Source organism: Pogona vitticeps, chromosome 10 (genome assembly GCF_051106095.1).
Source record: "Pogona vitticeps strain Pit_001003342236 chromosome 10, PviZW2.1, whole genome shotgun sequence".
NCBI classification, from domain to species: Eukaryota; Metazoa; Chordata; class Lepidosauria; order Squamata; family Agamidae; genus Pogona; species Pogona vitticeps.
Genome location: NC_135792.1, coordinates 533,466 through 557,277, shown reverse-complemented (window position 1 = coordinate 557,277; position 23,812 = coordinate 533,466). Strand labels below are relative to the sequence as shown.

The 23,812-nt window shown below is 54.7% G+C and overlaps 1 protein-coding gene across 3 annotated transcripts in view; it reads right to left on the bottom strand.

Moving 5' to 3' along the window:
• Positions 1 to 23,812, bottom strand: part of ZFPM1 (zinc finger protein, FOG family member 1) — a 73,289-nt gene that overhangs the window by 14,442 nt on the left and 35,035 nt on the right. For all 3 annotated transcript variants that reach the window (XM_072980813.2, XM_072980815.2, XM_072980814.2), the window contains exons 2-4: positions 22,153 to 22,284; positions 17,676 to 17,762; positions 2,285 to 2,418 (exon numbers count right to left, since the gene is read on the bottom strand). In XM_072980813.2, the coding sequence (XP_072836914.2) occupies positions 2,285 to 2,418; positions 17,676 to 17,762; positions 22,153 to 22,284 (353 nt within the window). The remainder of the gene's footprint in view (positions 1 to 2,284; positions 2,419 to 17,675; positions 17,763 to 22,152; positions 22,285 to 23,812) is intronic.

The window sequence follows — 23,812 nt, the reverse complement described above, 5'->3', positions numbered from 1 at the left end:
CGAAAACCTCCATTGCTGGACACGGCAAAATTTGCAGCACGTCGGAACCTCAACCGTGGCCCTGTTTCGACCCACCGGGGAAGCGCAAATGGTGCCCCTTTGCTAAAACCAGCAAGCGTACAAAACCCCACACCTGTTGGAATTATCCCTTGTGCAAAAGAGAAATTGGGAGGGGAGGGAAATGGGAAGGACAACGCACTTCCTCGTGAAACTCTCAAGCGCACACGTGCGATGCAGGGGCAGAAGGGTAAAGGCGGGCGGCCTCCCTTCCTAGCTGCCTTTCCCCCAGAGGTCTCGCATCCCAGAGGCGCCAAAGGGAAGGTGGCGGTTGGAACACCAGGCTCTCCCTGGTCCCTCCCAGCCTCCCTCTCTTCTCCGCCCTCCAGCCTGAGGAAGGGTCCTGTGAGACTCGGAAGCCAACACCTGCTGGCGAGGTTGCCGTGGTCTAAAAGAGGCCCCACCACCTTCTCGCCCTGTTTGCACTTTTCCTTCCACCCTGTTTTGTGCCCAGAAACAAAAAAAGACCCCAAGACATTTTGTGGTTCTCGGGGGTGGGGGGTGGGGGACCAAGGCCATCCTCTTCACACATACCCCCCCCCAATTCTCTGGCCAGGAGATTTGGGGGGGGGTGAGGGAGGTAGAGGCAAGTGGCAACATACAGGAAAGGAAGAGAGGGAGAGAAAGGGGGGGTGAGGAAAGCGGGTGGGGGGAGGCAGGGCTGGGAATCATCAACACAGCTTGATAAGAGAAGCTGCTGAAATGGGAGCAAAAATATTTAGACAATAAACGAAGTATCAGAAAAAAGCAGCGGCATATCTTTAAGAAATCAATCATCCTGCACCGGTTGTCTGGACAGATGGCGCCACCGGAGAGATAGCCGCCAAGCTGGCAAGATAAGGGTTAATCAAGGATTTAATTCGGCAAAAGATAAACGGGGAGGCTTGAGCGGAGGAGAGACAGAGAGCAAGAGAGAGAGAGAGAGAGAAAGAGACGGGGGGGGGGGGAGAGAGAGACAGAAAAAGGAGGCCAAGACTGGGTGTCCCCCTTATTCCTCTGTGAGAGCTGGATGGGTTCCTGGCAGGCCCTCCTCCTCCTCCTCCTCCTCCTCCTCCTCCACTTCCTCAGCTTTTCCCCTCCGGAGGAGACCCAGGCCAACGTGTCTGGGACAGAAACTCTAGAGGGAAAGTCAAGGGGGGGGAGGAGGCGAGGATGAGCTGCGCGTGGATTCCCCCCTCCAAGCAACAGCCACCCCATCCCTATCCCAAAAGGCCCACTCACTGCCCAGAGAACAAATAACTGCCCCCCCCGCATAGCTATCTCATGAAATGTCTGTCTGTCTGTCCGTCTCCCCCCCCCACCCCCCCCGCTAGGGTCTTATTCCTCTGGCAAAAGGGAAGGCTGAGCCCTCTCTGGGTGGTTGTTTTCCTTCACTGAATTCCAGGGCGTTTCAGAACTCTCTGCGCCGAAGCGATAAATCATGTCCACGGCACTTTTTCTTGGTCGTGGTGTACACGCTGCTCTATTATTCTTATCACTTTGTTTCCGAGAGATTTTGCAATATTTTTATTGGAATCAGACAAGAACGTGGTGCGCAGAAAGGGAGGTTCACCCCACAGCCCCCGAGTCCCCTTTTCAATGGCATCGTCTCCAGCTTTTGAATTCCATGGATTTGTCCACAGCCAGGAACCGAAGGGCAGGAGGACGGAGGCGGGAAGGGGGGGGGCTGCAAGAGGGGGAGGGAAAGAGGGTCCTTGGGGTTGGGGGGCAAAAACGGGGTTCAGGGGGCACGTGCCCGCCCCCTCCCGTGATTTTGCAAGAAGGGGGTGACCGAGGATTGAACTCAATGGAGAGGAGAAGAAGTCGGCCTCTGCCGCTGATGTCCTCTGTGTTCGACCCAAAGTTTCAGAAGGAGCAAGAAAGGGGGAAGGAACAACCCAGGAGCGCATGAAGAAGCCCGTTCACCCTAAGGCTCGGGAGGAAAGCAACGCCCAGCACTCTCTGAGCCCGTGAGCCCAGCGGGGGCAGCCCTCGGATGACAAGCAGGCTGGCCTGGGATCAAGGATCATGACGAGGCCGAATGATCTTTGGGGCCAGGTCTCTCCTGGTCTCACACACCACCCTAACCCTAACCCTTCCCTTCCCTTCCCTGCAGGGCGGATGTGGTGTAAAGAAACTAGACCGTTGGGCAGGGCCGATCCTGCCCCCTTGGAAGCAGAGCGGAATCCACCTGCCGTCAACCGGCCCACCGTCTCTCCCTTTCCCACTTTCTCTGGCCGACGCTTACCGGCTCTGTGGGCGGCGGAGACGTGGGTTCGCTGTGGATGTTCCCCCGATAGGGACCCCACGACAGCCCCTCGGGCACGCTCTGCTTGGCCCGCAGCTGGCTCTCCCCTTCGGACGTCACCAGCTCCAGCTCACCTGGAAAGAGAGAGAAGGGGAAGAAAGGGTTGAGGGAGCCGAAGGAAGGGGGCGAGGACACCCGGGTGCCTCCTGGCTGTGGCAAGAGGGCGTCTGCCGCCGTGGGGTTCCCAGACAGTCCTGAACTGTCACAGGAAGATATTTTGGCGTTACACAATCCAAGAGGTCAAGCCGGAAGCCACTCTAAGGGCGATTTAGTCCACCCTCTGCCAGTGTGGATTAAAAGCCTCCAGGAAGGGCCACCGACCCCCCCTCTGAATCTTAGTCGTGGGAGGAAAGCGGCCTGCAAATCAACCAACCGAACAAAGGAAGCAAGGAACAGCCGGGAAGCTTTGGCTAAACCTGTCCCTTGTCGTGCTGCTGACTTGCAGGAGATAGTCTCGCTTTCTTTTTGCACGGGGAAGCACCGCCGGTTCTATTCCTCCCCCTGAGTCTGAAGAGGCGCAGAAGGGGTGTGTGTGCGCTCTGCCATCTTTCTATGTAACAGGGAGCGACTGTCCTGGGGCAGCCCAAGAGTTCTCGGAACGCTCAAGGTGAGAAGGAGACCGCTTGTGACGAGGGACCCTCCGCTGGCCCAGCCTCGAGAGCAGCCAGAGGGCAGAGGTCTGTGAACCTTAAATGCTGCCCAGAGGCCTCGTCAGAGCCTCCGTCCATCAAGACCAGTGTTGCCAACTCTGACCGGCAGCAGCTTCCTCAGACACCCACCCAGAGAGGCTGCTGGGGGTTAAGAGTTGGGACCCTCAGAGTGCTGAGCAGGGGACGCGGGGGGGGGGGTCTCCCTTCCAGCTGTTTCTCCTTCTAAAACATGCATTGCTGGGGAATAGCTACCTTTCCCGCACCCTGCCGGATAAAGCCGCATCGTGGCCCTGAGGGCAGAGGTGTCGTCCTTCCGGCCACTGGACACGCTCTGTGGCGTTTCTCCAATGGCTTTCTGAGGTCACTCCCCCAACCCCATCTTCTCCCCAGCCGCCCCTCCTGTGGTCCCCACCAGTCGCCCTGCCGGGGGTCCCCATAGGGCCAGGGAGGAAATGAGTGGACCGGGGGGGGGGGCTCAGAGCCATTCTGGCAGGCCTCCGTCCCAAAGGGAGTCTGCCTTTTGCTCCGTCAGGACCCTCAGCCAGCCAAGGCGGCCTGGTGCTGTAATGGCCTTGATCTTCCGATAAGCGCCTCGGTTTAATGGGGGAGATAACATGTAAATCGGCCCAGAAGGCTGGCCTAAAATGTTTTAGCTGCACCTTCATCTTTCAGCGAGCAGATAAGATGGCAGCTAAGCAATACCTCCGATGGATGCACAGTGGAGGCTCCCAGTGCCCTCCTCGCTGTCTCTGGAAAGAGGGGGAAAGGGCTGGCCTGGCCGGGCAGGACCCCCACCCCACCCCCTTCACAAAGCCCTACAAGCAAGGTGTATCTGGGCAGGGAAGGTGGGAGGGAAGTCCAGATCCAGCCTCCTGGGTGGGGAAGAATCCCACGGGACCAGACTGATCCTTCCACTGGAGGACGGCAAACACACTAAGCAGAGCAGAGCAGAGCAGGGTGGGTGGGTGGGTGGGGGCTCAAGGTCTCTGTGCCCTTAATGCTGAGCCCAAAGGCAGAGGGGGTGCACCATTGCTAGAGAGGTTTCTACACCCTCAGCAATCCAAGCGGAAAAAAACTCCAGTTCCCAAGCTGGCCTCCTGCACGCGAATACGACACACAACACAGCCAAGGGGGAGATTCGCCTTTCCGAAGAAGGGGCTCCTTTTTCTGGACTGGGCCAAAAAGGATGCTAGACGGCACAATTATTTGACTGTGATTTCGTTTGTTTCCCCACACCTTCCTTCCTGCACGTTCTCCCATTTAGCCTGACATAGACTCTGTGAGGGAGGACGCCCACGGTCGGTCCATCGGCAGGTTTCATGGCTCTGTGGGGATTTGAACACACGCCATGGTGTGGCATCTGACAGAAGGCAGCTGGGTTCCCCCAGCAGAAACCCCGGGGATTACTTGGAAGTAGCTCCTCCTACTCGGACGCTGCCACTGCTGCTTCGCATCAAGCCCGCCTCAGTGGAGGGGAGAAAATGGGTTCCACAGCCAACACGGTGTCCATTATTGATCCAGGTTTTGAGTTTTTTAAAAAAAAAGGTTTGCCAACATTTACGAATGCCAAATTCTGTGAATTCTGGCCCCCACAACACCCCTCCCTCCAGGAAAGCTCTCCCTCTGCAGGGGACCTCTTGAGGGAGTCTGCCAACTCAGGGTGGGTGGGTTCAGGTGGCTTCCCAAACAAGCTTCCTTTGTGCCCAAATGCCTCCTCTCTTCTCTCTCTCCCCCCCCCCCTGCACACAGTTCCTCCTGCCCCCTTCCTGCCTGCTCCAGCTTCTTGCTGGCTAATCAGCAGCGTTTGGGTCAGGAGACCATGTCTCTGAGATAAGGGCCTTTGCCTGACACTTTCCATGTCAGAGCACTCCATCTTCTGTATATCAATGCCCACCAGAGAAAACACACCGCCTCTGATAAAGGAGGCAACTGTTCCAGACACAAGGGGACAAAAATAAGGCGAGCCGAGCCGAGCCGCCCGCCTGCCCGCCCTCCCCGCCTCCGCTCCGGCCGGATTTGGCCAAAAAGGGCAGAGCAGGAACTGCTCCCTGCACTTGCACGCCAAGCGGATGCTGGAGGCCACGCCAGGAAAGCAAACTGCCAACCCGGCCAAGGAGAACAAACAGCCCCTTCGGAAAGCGCCCACAGCCACCCGGCCGCACTCAAAGCCCGGAGGCGCTCCAATCGGCATCCTGGCCCTGTCCTGCTTCCGAGCACCGATGGGGAGGCAGCAACAGGGCAAAGCTTAAGGTGCACTTTTAGACTATCCCTCCCCATCCCATAAACACAGAGCTGCCGGGGGGGGGCTCACCCGTGGCAAAAGGGGCCCAGAAAAGGTGCCCAAAAATCTTGTCCCAAAGCTTGGGTGCTTCGTCGCTGGGGGTGGCTGAGCCGGCACAAGCAGCCCTTCCCAATCATCATCCTTCCCAACCGAATGGCTCTCACCTTCGTAACAGGCTTTGAAAAAACAAAAACTGAGAAATCCAGTATCTGGGACACCTCTTTGGCCCATGAGTTTTAACTGTTCCCCTGCTGTTTTCTACGTTTTCTCAGTTTGAAAGGACGCATTGCTCTCCTGACTAGCCGTAGTAAGGGCTGATGCTAAAATAGGTGGAGATTTTCCATCTCCTCACTTTTGCCCTCGGCACCCCCTGCCACTGGATTGGGGCCCCTGAGAGCTTCTCTGGAACGGAACGCGTCCCTCAGGCAGAAAGAGGTGCCCCGTCCTGGACTCATGCAGACTGGCTTTAATGGAAAGAAAGAGAGAGAGGGAGAGGGAGAGTGGGCACATGTGGACGTGGAATCCCGCAAGGGGACCTGGGGAGGCAAAGACGCCCTCCTGCCCGGGTGGCTCCTCCAGGGGCCTCTCTCTGGCTGCCAACCCCCTCCCTGAGCCCCATCCAGGAGGAAAGCAAAGCCACAATGACGCATCTATTAATAAATGCTGGCCCAGCCTAGCTAATGGCCAGCAAAATCTCCCAGATTATCGCAAAGAACAAAGTCCATTTCCCCTCCCCGCTCGCTCTGTGCGCGCGCAGCAGCGGCAGCAGCGGCAGCAGCAGCTCCTCTCGGTGCCCCTAATCTAGGGATCGGTTGCGCTGCCTTTCGTTTCGCCACCCTGCAGGTTAATACAATTCCTCCCTTATCTTATCTCCCCATCGGTTTCCTGGCAAAGCCAGCCTCCGATTGGCTCCCACCAGCCAGCTGGCCTGGAAGTTATCGGAATAATTCTTATCTCCGGGATCATTAACCAAATTGGGCTGGTATCGGCCTGTGCGCCCGTGATAATAAAGTTACAAAAGGAATGGAGGGGAGAGGAGAGGGAAAGGGGGAGCGCAAGGCGAGGGACAGGCCACCGCCTGAAAAGGCTTCCTTTCCTGGGGGGCGGACGGGGAGCCGAGGGGGGGGGACCCTCTTCCAGGCACACTCCCCGGAGAATCGCCAGCGCACAGATGGGACTGAGAGCGATTTGGACTTTTGCTCTTTCCAAGCCCAGGCAGCGCCATCCTCTCCCTTCGGAGAGCAGCCGACGGCAAGCCGGTTGGACGTTCCAAGGCAGAATATCTTGGTGCGCACGGCTCACCACACGGGGTGCGTGGATACCCGTCATCCTGCAGCAGAATCATATCAACGACAGTGAGAAGAAGAGAGGCTTGGTCAAGCCAGCCCTTTGCTCGGCTCCTCTTCCGCCCTTAAACGTCCCTGCCGCCGGCAGTTCTAGCTCCCTCCCTTTGCCCCCAGTTCTTCAAACGCAGACCACTGCAGCATCCTGGGGCCAGGAGCGGCCTTGGGATCCGCGAGGCCCAACGCCAGCTCTTACCTGCTCTCCAGCAGCCAACCCACGGACTGGATTTCGAGGCGGAGCAGCCTCTCCGCATGCCCACGACAGGGAAAGGGGACAAGCACTCGGGCCCACGGGCGGAACCAGCCCTCCTGACACTAAGCCTGGGGAAGTTACGCCGCGGGGCCCCTTTTCTGAATCACCCAGCTGGCATAGCCAAGGGGGCAAAAGTTGGCTGAATGATCCTAGCAGAAAAAAGGGAACTTCTCCCAGCTGTGCTCTGAATTCAGAACAGCGATATTGACACTGAGGATGGAAAGAAAGCCCCCGGGGACGATGGCGACAAATTCTCGGTGCATAACTGATGCCTAAACAGAGCCTGCACTGGCAAGAGCCGAATCTCTGAGGCTGGGGACCAGGAGCCAGGGCAGGTGGGGACCGCCCAAGTCCCCTGCACCCGGGGGGGATCAACAGTGGAGAGGGGGCGCTGACCCACGGGACAGAGGGAACCCCCTTGTGTCCCGTGGCTGTTCATCCAAAGAGGGCTTCCTTTCAAGAGGCGGCCAAAAGCCTTCCAGAAGGGCCCCCAAAGCCCTGACAACTCAACTAGCAAAGAGAGGCACGATAGCGCCGGCCCGATAAGATGGAGGGGGTGGATCGGGGAGCGTTTTAAAGCTCCGCACAAGCCGCATCTTCACTCTTCAGCTTCCCGCACAAAAGGAAATCTCTCCAAAGGGCTCAGAAGATTATCCCAGCTTTGCCAGTGCGGGTGCCGAAGTCATGGGGGGGGGCAGCGCCAGGAATAACAAAAGAGCCGGCAGGCCTTAAAATTAGACAGGCGGAGAGGTGGAGGGGCTCGGAGAGGCCGATCCCCTTCTTCTCAGGAGCCTGGGGGCACGCCACCTCAGGACTACAACTCCCAGAATCCTCAGGGCTGTGCTGGCTGAGGGATTCTGGGAGTTGAAATTTGGACAAGGGGGCTTTCCATGGTCCGCAACTCCCTTTGGCCACGGCCGACCCCCCGCTTGGCTAGCAGGGCCGAAGGAAAGGCAACCCAACTCAGAAGAGGACTCAAATAGACCAGATGGGCGGGATATAAATCAAATCAAATCAATAAATAAAGAAGCCAAGTCTTGGGGAGGTGTGCAAGTCAGGTGAATCAAGCACGCCCAAGCACGCCCGCCCAAGGCCAGCCCTCACCAGAACCCGGGAAAGAGGCTTTTTCAGGGACAACAGGGGCCAGAATCCTCCATTCCGGGTGAAGGCTTGCAGGGGGTGGGGGGGGTGGGGGTCCTCAAGTGCCACAATCTGAACCCGTTCCATGTGGGTGAGGCCACCTTTCCCTCCGCCCAGATGAGCTCCTGCTCAGGTTGGCCCTTTCTGGGCCAGGTGCCTCCCCTTCCGCGTCATGGAAGACGGGGCGAAAAGCGGGTTGAGTCCACATGGCTGCCCGCAATCGAGCACACTCAAGGCGCCGCACCTGAAAACACTCAGCAGGCCGGAGGGGGGGGGGAGCCATACCTGCCGGTCCTTCCTCCTGCCACCCCCCAACCATTGTCTGCTCACCTTGGCCGCTTGGCAGCCGGTTCTCTGGCCGGCCTTCCGTGGGCATCCAGTCTTGTCGCTCCCTCTGGGCCACCCTCTCAAAACAGCCTTCCCGCAGCCCCAGGCTCATTTGCCAGGCAAGGGGGGGGTTGGGGGGTTTGGCACCCTCCCATTCCCTCTGCCTCCCCCCCTCTTTTCGGCAGCATCTCCCCTTTTATCCTCCCTTCCTCCCCCACTGCATGCACACGTGCCCTTCCCCCACCTCTAAGCCAGCGATTGGGGATTTCTCCTTTCCTATCGCAGCCCGGCATCGCTGGGAAATTATTGATTTTTTGACACAGTTAACAACAGCAAATCTTTATCACTGCAAACCCTGACCCCATTAATGGAGGAGCTCTTACCAAGCCTGCAGAGCGGTGTGGGTCTCTCTCCCTGCCCACCCCCACCCTCGCCCAGCCCAGCATCATCCTCCCAAGCAGACGTTTTAGGCCAAGGGTCAGGTGTTGATGGGGGGGGCGGGGGGGGAGAGGAAAAAGGGCATGGCGTGAGCAGCCCTCTGCTGCTGCCTGTGGTCCCTCCCTCGCTCCCCTTAGGCGAACTTTGCCGTAAGGACGCTTCCACTGCCAGCCAGAGTTGGCCATACTGGGGTCTATGGACCCAAGCAAGCATAAGGCGGCTTCCAGCAAATCCCGGGGCTGGAGAGCCAGAGAAGCTGCTTGAAGCACACTGGCTGGCCTTGGGCCGCTCCCTCACGTAGGCTCAGCCTGGCCTACCTTGCAAGGCTGCTTTGCAAGGAAAACATGAAAGAGGGGAAAGCTGGGTTCACCTGATGGGAGGGAGGGAAGGCAGGTAAGTGCAGAGCAGGAGGAACAAGCAGGCGGCTTCCTGGGGCTTAGCCCACGTCTGCCCCCGCCCCCACTCCACCCCAGCCTTTCCTTTCTGATTCCCGCTTGCGTCCTTTGGCTGGCACCCCCCCAAAAAAACCCCATTCTCCACAGGCCACCTCTCCGGTTTCCCCGTGCTCTGCACCAGGTCTGATTCATTTCGCCCCTCCCCACACGCCCTCGGAGAGAATTTCTCATCAACGGGCGCCCTGGTCGACCGCCCCCCCCCCCGATACCATCAGCTCAAAGGAGGAGAGGACAAAAGGCAGATGGGCTCTGGAGGACCTGATCATATCCTGGCAGCGCATTCAGGCCGGGAATGAACCGTGATCCTATCTGGCTCCCTCCCCTCCCCGCCAGGATGGGGGTTATTGTGTCTAATAAAAGGAGGGACTCTCGGCTTATGCCTTTTCTTCTGTTTTATGTGCTCCTGCCACTGGCTTATCAGGGCCCCCCCCGCCCCCGCTGTCACCCATCTGGCCTTCTTTCCCTCCCCGCCCCCCTTACGTGCACCCACCACCGGAAAAATCTCTCCCTAAGTGGTTCTCTTTGAAGCATCCAGGTGGAGGCAGGCCTTCACCTGGCAAAAGCTTTTAGCCCCGGAACATCGGAAGCAATACGGAAGGGTGTTCCTGAGCATATACCATTAGCTGGCGCCTTGAAGCAGCAACATCTCTATAATCTGTCAACAAGCAAGGCAAGACTTATTTTGAAACTCTTTCCTCACTTGATCAACAAGAAAAGTGTTTTTATACTTTCTGTTTATTTAAAAAACAATGGAGGATAAACATGGCTGAGGGACTCCAGTAGTTCACCCTGAATGAAGAGGGATGATTTTTTTTTTCTATTTTTAAGCAAACCAAGCCATGACCTAGAAAGGATTAGAACTCGGATCCCTCCAGCGCTCAACCACGGCAGTGTCCCAGTTTCCAAAGAGATCCTTCTTGGGTTACAGAGAACACAGTTTCCTGTGAACCTGCAGCCAAACGCGGTGGGCTTGGCGGATGGAGGCCACTTTGGCCCCAGCATGCAACGGGCTCCTCCCGCCTCCCCTTATTTCCAGCACAGTAATCTAAAACAAATAGGACTATCTCATGTAAAATTCTGCTAGCAGCGATAAAGAAAAATAGCTGGAATAATTTTTCCCACCCACACATGCCAACGTCAAGGGGAAGGGACGACAGACACACACATACCCGTGCGGACACACACGCATGCACACACGAGAGAGAGAGAGAGAGAGAGAGAGAGGGAGGGAGAGATAATCAGGATGATCACTTCCAACCCTGCCCTGTCCATCAAAATGGGCTGTCCCGCCTCGCGCCGCCCTGCACAGCCTGATAATAAACCTTGAGGTTGGCTCAGAAAACTTCAGGCAGAGAGAGAGAGATTACTCACAGGCAGGAGTCACCGCGCAGATAAAGAAAGAAAGAAAGAAAGGAAAGGGGGGGGAGAGAGATGGAGCAAAAATAGAGGTCGAGGGAAGGAAAAAGAGTGAAACGGCTGTTTTAATTAGATAGCAAGAGGCTTGGACAATATCCATGGTCATTACAGTTTGGAAAAGTTACTCTGGGTAGTTGTGTGTGTGTGTGTGTGTTTGTCTGTGACTCCTGGGGTCCTCCGTCTAACAAAGCCGCTGGCCCAGGACAGCTTGGAAGTCCAAAACCAGCTTTGGCTGCAACCAAGGAACAGAACCCCATGCTCTAAGGCAGTCTACCTTGGTCTGGGCAATCCAGAGAAAGGTGACTGCTGAGGCCGTGGCGGGACTCAATGCTCTGTCATCCACTGCTTTGAAAGCCTTGCCTTCTGGAAGAGCTCCCTTGGGAGCGATTCATTGTGATGGACCCCCTCGGTCTCAGAAGCGGAGGGAAGAGGGAACAACCCCCCCCTCCACTCTAGCCTCTCGTCCTGTGTGCTCACAACGGTCCTTGGAGGAGGGTCCAGCAGAGCCTGTGTGACCGGCCCAAGCCTGCCCTGACCTTTGGTTTCCAATCCCCAAGTTCCTGTCCAAGCCTTGCCTGTTATAATAAAGGCATTATTTAAAACGGAAAGGAATCCTGGTTTCTCACATTCACATCTATGCAGATTTAAGTTAGTGATTCAACTGATGTGGAAAGCAGTTCCATTGGGAGTGATTAAAGCTGGCCGGGCCATGCCCAGCAATGCTGATGCAGGAGGCAAGTTGAGATGCCTAAACTAGGCGTGGGGCTTAAAGGGGGGGGGGGGTCCTCAGACCGTTCGCCTAGGGTGAGGAAAGAAGCAGACCAAGGCAATCCGCCCAAGAAGTTGCAAAAACTTAAGGGTTTTTTTTTTCTGTCCTCATAATGACTACAAGAAAGACTGCAAGAATACCATCCTCAGGGCTCACGGAACCATTCTGGAGGAACACAAGCCACCTTGCTGAAGCTACGCAGGTCTGCCTCACGACAGCACCTGGATGGGACCCCGACCCAGGAACTTGGCTTGGCGGTGAGTTCTTCACAGAAGGAAAGAAGAGGGGACAGACGAAGGGTTAACCAGGCCATCCTTAGGGAGAGCCCTGCCTGAAGGCTCATTGGCAATAGGACGTCTGCATCTTAGAGAGTGGAGGAAGCCAGCCGGACTCTGGCGACCTCAACAGCAAGAGCCGGTCTTTGATTTACTGGAAGAAGCAGGAAGCCCCTTCTCCCTCAGCCCCCATCATTAATGGCGAAAGCTTTTTACTAGGAGACACAAGGAAATAAAAAGTGAGAAATGGCCCTGCACAAAGAGGCTCAGAGGTTGCAGATATATTTGAATATTTGATGGGGGCGTGAAAATAAAGCAACCCATAAAAAGGAAATAGGACAATAAAACACAAAGCCAAAACACTGGCTGGGAAGGCAGCCCAAGATTTCCAATTATTTCTCCCTATTTTCTTCTTCTTTTTAAAAACAGGCTGTTTGGTATTCCACAGGACCTGGCAGTTGCTGTGATGAAGCGCCAGGTGTGTGTGGATGGGGGGGGCACTCCTTGATCTATCCACACTTCTACTTGGTGTAGGAGATGCGGAACAGGAAGTCAGCCCCCCCACCACTAATCCCGATTGCATGTATCGATCCAGTTGCAGGCTTGCGAGGGCCAAGTGGTGCAGTCCAGGTTTCCAGAGAGGACTGTTCCACCTGCCGGCTTAGCTGAAGGAACCAGCCCTGGGACACTGAGTGGGAGAGAGGAAGGGGGGGGGGCGACTGCTTCTGTCCTGATACCCAACCTCTCCCTGCCCAAGTTAGCAGAGAAGGTCTTCGTGCTCATAGTGGTGGGCTTATTCAGCCCCCTGAAAGACAGTCTGGGGTAGTGGTCAGGTCATGACTTGGGAACTCTAGGTCCTTGTTCCCAATGAATGATGATGGCATTTGCAGCCTGGCCTACCTTCTAGGGTCGTGCTGAGGATAAAGTGCAAAGAAGAAGAAGAGAAAAGCAGAATATCAATGGAAGGATTTTTATAATATATTTCACATCCATCATTCTAAATTGTGCAATGCTCTCATACGAAGGAAGGAAGGAAGGAAGGAAGGAAGGAAGGAAGGAAGGAAGGAAGGAAGGAAGGAAGGAAGGAAGGAAGGAAGGAAGGAAGGAAGGAAGGAAGGAAGGAAGGAAGGAAGGAGCTGATGCTGGAAGGAAGGAAGGAAGGAAGGAAGGAAGGAAGGAAGGAAGGAAGGAAGGAAGGAGAGAGAGAGACAAAGATTGCCCAAGTCACTCGAGGAACATCACGGCCCAGTTTGGGAGGGGGGCGCTTGACCTTCAACCTCCTGAATCCCAGTCCAAGCTTCCAACCCTTGCACCACGTTGATGCTGCCCTGCCAGATGGCCCAGTGGCCTGGCTTGGCTGAAGCCGCCCTTTCTCCAAGGGATTTGGCCCATCGCTTCTCAAGGCTCTGGCCACAACTGGCTCGCCAGGTCTCCGAGAGGTGGCCAGGCCAGGCCAGCTGGCTGCGGTGGGAGTTGCAGCCTTTCACGGCAACCTCACTCGGACCCCTGGAGCAACATGGAGGGCCAGGGACACCCAACGTCGTGAACAGGCACCCCCACTCCGTGCAAAGCCCTCGGTGGGTGGAACAATTGCATTCTGCTGGTGAGCAGCCAGGGATGGGAGAGAACGGGAAGGAAACGGAACAGGCCACCACCTCTGCAAACGCTCCCAAGTTGAGGATTATAGATTAGGCTATCAGCTATTTGCATATCAGAATTTTAAAGCAGCCAAGACCCCTCCAGCGAACAAGGTCACTGCAAAGATTAAAAAGCGCGCTGGGGGGGGGGCGGAATTCTCTCTCCACTTTCCTCTCCTTTCCTTGACTTTCTCGTTTCACTCAACACACTTCATGGCACTGACAGAAACGTGATGGAGAGTCATCCTTGTTTCACACACACACACATACACACACACACGTCCACACCCCAGGGGTCCACACCATCCCTCCCGTGCTGGAGGACGGCAAGACCGAGCACCCTCTTGTGCTTCAGCTGGGACAACGGGGCACAGCTAGGAAGGAGGCAGTGCGAGCCAACTCCACCCCCACGACGTCCTTTCAGAACATGCCCACCCCCCCCCACCCCGCCAGCACCCAGTCCCTGTTGGAGGACAACTCCCGGTCGTCTAGGTGGGACTATGGGACAATGGGGAAGTGAGGCTCCTCATGATCTGGGCGCTGGCTTTCGGAGAAGGTGCCTGCTGTAGCCACTCAGGGGAAGGGAAAGGGACTTGTTCCCTTGGAGCCTCCATCCCCCCACAGCCCACCTGCTCTCTGAAAAGCTGCCTGCAGTGGTACGTGAGAAGCTGTGGGGGCCACCACGGGCTGCGCCAAGGTGAGGCGGCACGGGCTCTCAGCTCTCTGCCAAGCTGGGCGGGCGCTCCTTCTGGAAACAAACGGCTGTGGTTTCCCTGTCTGTGGCCTGTCTACGGAGACAGGCTACCCAAAGCTATACCTGGGGTGACCCAGCCCTATGCAGTCAGCTCTGGCTGGCAGCCGTGCCTGCTCTCAGGGGTCTTCTGGCAACGCCCTTAACCACACCTGGAGGTTTCTGTTTAACTGGTCCTGGCCCTCTTTAGCCTCCAAAACCAGGCCAGGTGGGGTGTGCTCGGGGTGGCCTGGAGGCTCGGAGCCCCCACGCCAGCAGACAGCCCTCCGCCTGCCTTGGTTGCCCCCCCTCCCTAGCCTGGCGGCGGTGGCGGCAGCAGCATCTCCCTGGCCTGCCAATGCTGACACATGGCGGATCCTGGCAGATAAAGGAGAAGAAACTCAAGCTGCTCAAAGTTGTTTCCTTTTTCTTTTCTTTTCTTTTTTTTTTTCCTTTTCCTTTTTTTTTCTTTCCCCCATTCCATTCCTGATAAGTGCGGTGCCTGCATGGAGACAGATAGAAAACCCTATCGCCGTGGTGGTTAGCACAGAAAGGAAAAGCCTATCGCCGCCGCATCGCCGGACTCACATCAACTCCCAGCCGCACAGAAATTAATATCAGTCCAATTACCAGAGTGAAGATGGGCTGCACAGTGGCGATAATAAAATCTCTTTTACATAAAGAATGCAAATGGCCAACTCCAGGAAAAGTGGGGAGGGAGGGGGGGAGGGAGGGAGGGAGGAGGGGAGGGAGGAAGAGGGAACACAACGGCACCCTGACTTCTGGGGCTCCAGGCGGTAAGCCCAGGTTCCACCCCAGGGCCATTTCTGGGGACCGGCTGAAAGGGAGCTATTTGATTGCCTGTCACCTGGGATCCACCTAAGACAAGAGTGTGTCTGACCACGTGCAGAATGCACCGTCCCTCTCACGGTGGGAAGCTGGACCTCTCACACATGCCTACATAGAAAAGCTTGCAGACGAGTCCTCAGGCAACCATCTGGTCAAGGGTGAGGAAGGCGAGGAGTTTTTATACTCGCTCCCCTCCTCCCGGATTCAGCCTCAGGGAGGAATTTGAAAAGCCCAGGAGATCCCCTCGCCTCCCACCAGAAGCCAGACTGGAAGCTTCCCCCTCCCTCCTCCTCCTCAAGGTCCTTGCAAGGGGTACAAAAGAGGTGCCCCTTCCCCATCGTAAGCAAAACGCAACCACCCAGGAAGCGGAGAAGGACCCACTGGCTATGAAGAAAGATGTGAGCAACCCATCAAATGCTTCATGAAACAAAGCCGCCCTGGCCTTCGTTTTCTTCCAACAGCACATTTCTGTGCAGGAACCTGTGCAAACCATCACTCCTGGTGCTGGGAGTGGCTGCAAATTCCTCCCTGTCCTTGGGGGTGAGGAAGAGGAGGAGGAGGAGGCGTCAGTGGCTCCGAAGCCTCACTCCCCAGGATGTACAGCCCAAGTCAAGGCAAAACGAGGCAGGCCTTTCCTTGAGCTGCAGGTGCGGACAGGCCACGTCCTCAGAGTCCGGCTCTGAGATTCGCCCCGCCAGCCCTCGATGGCTTTCTCAAAAGGGTCTGAGGGGCGCGCCAGCCCTCCCTTCACGGCTCCAGGATGGTTCCAGGGTGCTGGTGGTGCTGGTGATGAGGGACCAGACACTGGGAGTGGGGGGTGGCGGCGGGTGGCGGGGGGGGAGGAGAGGGCACTGGGGCAGAAGGCCAGGCCAAAGGCCAGGAGAATCCCAGGGGGAGCCGGCCAGCCTCCCCTCCCTCCGCCTTAAGGGGCCAAAGGGCTGAGGTGGGAGAGAGAGAGCAGATAAAGGAGGAGGAGGAGGAGGAAGAGGAGCCGGCAGAAGGGCCGGGATGTCCGGCAGATACCAGCCAACGCATCCAGGAAAGGCTGGGGATATCGGCCAGCCTGGCCGTGAACACACACAGTTCCCTTCCTGGAACCCGGAGACAGACGGGGGGTGGGAGCAGACAAACACTTTTTAAAGCTACTGAGAAGCCACCAGGGCTGGAAGAAGGGGTCGGGGTGTGCGTAGATGTGTGTGTGTGTGTGTGTAATCACACTCAGGCCAAGCAATCTGTACACTGGAGAGAAGTCTGCGAGGACTTAAGTAAAAAATTCCGTAAGACAAGGAGGTCTGAAGACAGGAGCTGCGAAACGATCCACAAGGATAAAGGAAAAAGAAAGCAGGAGAAGAGAGGGGTTTGGGTGGCCTGGTGCAGTTCAGATCCGGGGATGTTTGGCCCAGCATGGGGATGCGCCCCTTGGCAACGGCAGAGGCTGTGAGTGAGTGATGGTGTGGGCCTCCTCCAACAGAGACTGTGCTGAGCTGTCCCACCATCAGGAGGACTGTGTGTGATGCAACACAAGCCCCAAGAGAGACGTCTCCAATGGAACACAGATGCCTGCAGATTCTCTCTCAGCCTGGGAATCTATCCAGCTGCCCCTTTTTGAAGCTTTGGCGACAGCCTTCCCTCCCTTCTCATCCGCTACGCTCAGCTTCATGAACAGCTGGGGCTCCCCATGCCAGCTCATCCCACATTCCCAGGCAGCAAATGGAAAGGTCGGATTCTGGCCCAGCCAGCTACTCCCAGAAGCACTATGTTAGCTGACAGAGGAAATCCACTGAAGAAACCGCAGCCAGCCTCTTGTGTCTCTCCAGCTGCAAGCCAGCATCTTCCACAACATCCATGGCTCTTTACCTTAAGGTGTGTTTGGAGGCCCAACCCAAACCGGGAAGAGCCCAGGCTTTCACAACGGCAGCCCAAGGCAAATGGCAAGACAGACTTTGCTCACTGCACATGGCTGACCCTTCTTCTGAATTACCTAATGAGAAAACGCCTCATCCTTTTCTTAAAAACAGCAACGTAATAATAATAATAATAATAATAATAATAATAATAATAATAATAATAATAATAATAATAATAATAATAATAATAATAATAATAATAATAATAATAATAATAATAATAATAATAATAATAATAATAACCGTTGAACTTCTGGGCTAGAAGGGACCCTCTGGATCATCCGAGTCCAGCTTCTGTCAAGGAGACCCCAGCGGGGGAATTGAACTCCCAGCCTCTGGTTTAGAGACTCAACCACTGAGCTATCCAGCAAGTATCAAGCAAAGAATATATACAGTGGTGCCTCGCAAGACGAATGCCTCGCCGAAAAACCTGCAAGACGATTGGTTTTAGCGACTGCTATGGTGCCTCGCAAGACAGTTTCTTCTATGGCCATGCTTCGCAAGAAGTTCCCCCCCCCAAGACCAATGCCTCGCAAGATGAATAAATTTCATTCGTCTTGCGAGGCACCACTGTATATATATAAAAAAGGTATGTCATGGATGAAGAGTGTGATACGAAAACTGATGTCAAGAGTCTGTTCCCATGTCAGAAGTGGGTGTTTTGTGGAGGTGGCTTACCCAGAGCCATGGAGCCTTGGGGCCACAGGAAAGCGCCCACCCCCTTCCCCAGAGCTTTGAGGCTGCCGTGTAGGGACGCCCATTCTCTGCAGGTGGTTTCTTGTCCCACCTGGATGAGTCTGAACGGGACTTTTTTTAAAAGCAAGAGAGGCTAAAGAAAAAGGAGGAAGAGAAGGGCTTTACCTGGCCCGCGCCATTCTTCCAGCTCCTGAGCCTTTTCTGCCTTCTCGGGCTCCTTCAGACCCTCGGAGTTCTCTTTGGCTTCAGCCCCTGAAATCGAAACCACAAAAAGTGACCCAAAAGGCATCACCCAAGTCCAGGGAACAAAACACAGCCAGCGTGCGGGTCCCTCCCTGCTAGTGAGATGAGCCATGGGGCCAGGCTGCACGATGCTTGCCCCCGACCAAGTGGGTTTGCAAGAGGCTGCATCTCACGCAAACCACGTGTTGTGCTCTATATAAGAGAGGAGCACGTATCAGAACAGGGAGCTCCTTAAAGGAAGAAAGGATCTGATGGTCACCCACAGGAGCTTTCCATACCTTCAAAAATACGTAGGCCAGCTTGCTTTTTTAGTGTTTTATTTTATTCTTGTTACTGGTCTATTGAGTGGTCTATTGACTAGATAGGTGGGATATAAAATAAATAAATAAATAAATAAATAAATACTGGTCATCAGGAAGAGGCTTCATTTTCCAGTCTGACTTCTGGGATTCTAAGGCTTGCTAGAATCATGCTACCTGTTTGGAAAAGTCACTGGACATTCGCCGACCGACAGGGCCCACAACAATATAAGAATGCAGGGACTTCCTCCGGACCCGTCTGGGGAGACCTTCCCCTGCTCTCCGGGTTTAAATGCACCCCAACATTAGATTGTATATAGATTTCATTCCTTGCATTATGTTCTACTAGGTTTAAAGGCCAGCAAAGCTCTACTCTTTAAAGAAGGAGGACAACGGAATCCATGACCTCAGGAGGCTATGAGCGCTCCGTTGCTGGAGGCTGTCAAGAGAAAATTGGACCACCCTCTGTGAGATTTGCTTGGATCGGGATCCCTGCCTTGAGCAGGGGATTGGGATCGATGGCCTCCGAGGCCCCTTCCAACGCCATGATTCTAGGACATTTCTGTGAAGTCTCTCTTCTGCACCAAGAACAGCCTTCTAAGATCTGGAGAAATTATTCAAATTAAAAGCCTTTGCATCTCTTTCTCTCTTCCTCCACTCCCCCCCCCCCCAAAATTTAGTGCAACATTTAAATAAAGCTGGTGCAATTGCTCTTTGAGGGGCTTGCCTCACAAAACAATAAAACACAACCTTAAAGAGGCTTGTGCAGGTAACGCAGTGGGGAGGAAGTAGGGCACAATGCCAAGGAAGTGGAAAGAGGGAAACCTCCAGATGTTGCTTCACTGCAACACCCATCATCCTTTGCCACTGGCTAAGTTGGTCAGAATCGGTGGGAGCCACAGTCCTGCCATGCATAGGAAGCCACGCCTTTGCGGCCACTGAGTGGCCCTCATCGCATGCTCCCTTCCTGGCTTCTGAGGCTTCTCTGCCATTGCTCTTCCAGTCTCAAGCTTCACTTTATAGTCAGAGAAGCCCCTTCCGCCAGCATGAGAGGCACACCCCATAAAACAACGAAGGCAGCTCATGACATTTTGAAACAGCACCACCGATGAGAAGACAAACCGGACCAAGGAACAGATAAAATCCACAAAAGATGTTACAAGACTCACCAAAGAGCTTTTAAAATGACTTGCAGAGAAAATGCGGCACCAAAACGCCAGGTTGATGAAATTGCCATTTCATCGGGAGAGATCCAAAACATTCTATGTATTTACAAAAAGAAAAAGGTGGATTCCCCCCCCCACTCGCCCCTCCCCGGCAAGGCAGACCCAGAAGAGGGTGGACTCAGCCGCCCCAAGCAGACACGGCTCTGAGCGCGGAGGGAGCGCCGGCTGAAGGCCTGGATCAGCGGGCAGCCCGTGAATATTCCCAGAATGCTCCACTCGAGGCTCACGTCGTGTGGATGCGGAAGTCAAGCGTCAGTGCCACTCCGCCCTGGGAAAAGAAGGCTTGGCTCACAGCCTGTCACACAAACGACCCATCCTTCCCGGACGATGTGGGGCAGGGAGGGGCCGGATTCTGCCCCTGCTTCCCAGCACCCTCAAGCCCCTCCCCCCGCCTCCAAAGAGGGGCACTCAGGCCATAGAGTGACAATTATTTTCCCCATTAATGGCTGCTGGCGATGCAGCGGCCGATAAGGCTCCCTTCCTGAGACGGCAGGACAGATGACCGGCCAGAGTGCATGTTTGCCTTTGCATCCAAGAACCGCTGCAAAAAAAAAAAAGAGAGAGAGAGAGAGAGCACGTCCCAATCGATGGGTCCTGTAAAGGGCACGGGGGGGGGGAAGGGGACGGTGACGTCACCGGCCCCTGGCGATTATTAATACAGGTGATAAGGGACGGAGGGGGAGGTGGTGATTAACATCAAATAAATCAATCGCCAAGTGTAAAAGTCCCATTATTTTTGGCTATAAATCAAAGCAGCTGGCATATTGATTGTTATCCATCGTGCTGAAAGCTTTTTGCTCGGTGCCATGGGAGCAGCCGTTATTGCAGCCGGGACGTTATCGCCCGCTATCGCCTCCTTTTATCGGGGCCTGCTAGTGCCAGGTGCACACTTGCGCTGAAGCTCCCATCGCTCTCACCCCAGCCGCCGCCGTCGCCCCCCCCCCCCACACACTCCCATCTCCGCCTGGGGCTTTCCTCCAGAATCAGATAGAGGAGTGTCTCGCTTCCACTCCACAGAACCACTTGGATTGGTGTGCACCAGGCCTATTCCCGGAGAAGCCCCTGCCTGGGCCCTTCACCCTGCCGTGCGCCCCTCACTTCCCCGTGTTTTTTCCCACCCTGGGGAGGGGAGGGAGGAATGGGTGCATGCCACGTCGAAGGGCGCTCATGGTGTGCTGATGTGTGAGTAAAGGGGAGAGATTAGATGGGCAACGGTCACCAACTAAAGTCTGACATTTATCAGGATGATAATCAAAGCAGGACCTGGAACAAGCTCTCCCTTAAGGAGAAAGCTTGGAGGGTTTGATGCCCTGAAACGATGATGATGAAAAGGCATCGGAAGAGAGGGGAAGGGGTGAGAAGGGGATTACAGCGGGTCCAGGTTAAAAGTGGATCCAGCCCTCAGACGCTCTGCTGGTCCCATGAGCAAGGCAGGTTTCTACAGAGTGTTTCAGGCCACAGAAGCAAGAAATGCAACCCCTTAATTAGATTATAAATTGCTGCCAAGAAAGAGAGCAGAATTTATTGGCAGGGACCGGAACTGGAGCAGAGGGAGCCTCTGCTGGAGCCGGGAGGCCGGGATCTACACGTCACCAAGCTCCCCGGTTTGAAAGTGGTTTCTCTCACAAAGTCCCTTTTTTGGGGGGGGGGGGGGCTGGGAGGAACTCTCACCATGAAGATAATTATAGACTGATCAACATCCCAGAGCAAGGATTCCGAGGGAATCTGGAAGTTGAGTCATGGCAACTGGATTTCTTCGTTACTGGGTGCAACCTAATAAGAAAGAAGTCCAGTGGCCATGACCCAACTTCCAGATAACCTCACCTGGAGGACTGAGGTTCTTCACAGATCTATTCCAAGACAATGTTCATGAAAAAGCTTGGGTGCTGTTACTGTCCTTCAAAAACACCAGGCACAGTCCAGCAAAATGATAAAAACATTGACTAGTATTATATAACAGATACAAGTTTAAACCCAAAACCAAAGTATCTGTTAAATATCGGCTCAGTATGTATGCTGTTCCTAATACTGCCATTTTTCGTAGCTCTGATGGTGTGATTTCTGAGATCTGCAACGGCTTATAATACTGTGTGAAAATTTATTTATTTATTTATTTAATTTATACCCCGCCTATCTGGCCCACCGGACCACTCTAGGCGGCTGATATTATTCTCAAAGCCCTGATAACTACGGGGACCACTGAAGTGTGTTTGATCCACAAGCAAGATGTTTCGATGGCCAGGTCCCTGCATTTCAATTCTTGTATTCTCTGTATTTCCAATTCTTTATTTTCAACTCTGGCATCCCCTGGAATTGCAGGGTCAATGATCCAGATGTTTCTTTGTTCTATTACTACTATGTCTGCCGTGTTATGTTCAAGGTGTTTATCAGCTTGGATCTGGAAATCCCACAAGACCTTGACTTCATCATTTTCTGACATGTTGTTGTTGTTGTTGTTGTTTAAAGCAGTGAGTATTATTGCAGCACAGTTTAAATTAAGAAGAGAGAGAGAAAGGTTATCCTAGGCAAGCAGAACTCTTGGCCAGCAAGAGATTCTGTGATATCATGTCTTTGAGCTCTAGCCCCTGGACCCACTGAGAGCGTCCCCCACACCCAGGGCACTAGAGTGGACATCTCCTTCTGCCAGGCCAGGAAAGGGACAGGAACTTTGCCCTCCTATGTGCAGCCCCTGAAACTGAACGCCAGCCCTGCTACTGGACTGTGACTCCTCCAGCCCCTGGGAGGCCCGAGGCAAAGGCAACCTCCGTTTTTAAAAGTGCCTCTGTGCAAAGGCAGACGGCCTTTCCCCCACCAGCCCTTCAACAGAACAAGCACAGCAATGAGAGGCAAGGAAGGCGGGCCAAAGGAACTCACCGCCACTGCAGGATGACTCGGGTGACTCGCCTCCCACAGAGCCCTCGTGGTCAGAAGCTCCGCCCTCGTTTTCCGATTGGCTGTTGTCCTCCAAAGGGGCGTCGTCTCCTTCTTCCATCTCTCCCAAGGTGCCTGCAAAGGCCAGGAACGCAATCAGAAATCAGGTGGGGCTCTCTGTGCATCCAGATAAACAAAGAAATAAAGGAAGGAAGGCAGAACAGTCCAGCTAAGGGCCCAAAAAGCCTGGCGCTGCCCTTGCGGATGGGTACGCTCGGGAGATCACTCCAGATAAGTGGCAAACCGACGGATGTTGGCATTTAGTGTGGGATGGGATGGCAGCATGGGGGTGAAATCCCGAGAAGTAAAAGTAGCCAAAGAGTTAAGCAAGGGAACGAGGAAGGGGAGCCAACACAATAACCCTTTGTGTCTCCTAGGTTTGAGACCCAGTTCTGAATCACTCCGTTGCCTGCACCAATGAGCACTGGGCCACCGTTCAGCCAACTCAGTTCGTTCGTTCGTTCGTTCGTTCGTTCGTTCGTTCGTTCGTTCGTTCCATCCATCCATCCATCCATCCATCCATCACCAGCTCCTTCCTCCCTCCCTCCCTCCCTGTTAAAAGGTTTAGTCACCCTGTGTTGGGTAAGGACAAGGTGAGGCTCTGCCATGAAACCAGGGAGAGATGTTAATCTCCGTCCATGATCACACATGAGGGAACCACCACTGCTTTTGTGCCACACGTGGCCCTACCAGTTTCCACAGAGGCCGTGGCATTAGCATCTTGACAAGATGAAAGAGGGGGGCATAAAAAAGGGGGGGGAAGCAACGGGCCCCATGTGGTGGCACCTTAAGGACTCTCCAGTGTGTCCCAAGAGGAGCACTTGTGGACCCGAATCCCCTTCCTCAGGCTCCGTTTTGCCAACTGGGTCCCTTCCAGCCTCCAACGGGCTGCATCCGGGTGGAAGGAAGCGGCTGGGGGGGGGGCGACTTAGGCCAAGAGGCAGGAAAAAGGAGAGAGTGGGTTAACTTTATCAGAACCCAAGAGCCGTAAAGGCGTGAAAGAAAAAATTAGCCTAACGATGTTTCATTTACAGCGAGAGAAACGATTTGTTAGCTGGCGATTGTTTCTGAATATTATCAGAGCCTTTTTAATTGTCCTGGAACTGAAATTAGTAGAATTAGAATAAATTGCCTTCCCTTCTCCGGCAGCCTCTTTATTCACGCTCATTGTTGTCTGCTTTGTATAGATTATGGGCCCTTTGTTCTCCCAGCATAAATATACATGCCTGGAGTCACAGAGAAGGGCTGAGGTCTGGAGGAATGCAGAGCGCCTGCAACCTCCGCCCGCCTGCCCGCTCTGCCCGCTCTGCCCGCTTCCTCCCATCCAGCCCTTTCTTGCAGGGGTCAGTTCAGAGTTTCCTGTATGCAAGGCTCCCCAGGTAGAGGCTGCCTGTGGGATGTGTGTGAGTGCGCATGTACGCCTCTCCAGTGGTCTAGGACCTCCTTGGTGTGGGGAGAAATCAACAACAGTGGGACTCACTGGAACGGACCACCAGCACAAGGAGCAAGTGGCCAGAATCAATGGGAGGAAGGCTATGGACAGATGGAAAGTCGGCCCTAGTAGGTCCTCCCACCTTTTCTAGATTGACATGTACACTGGCAC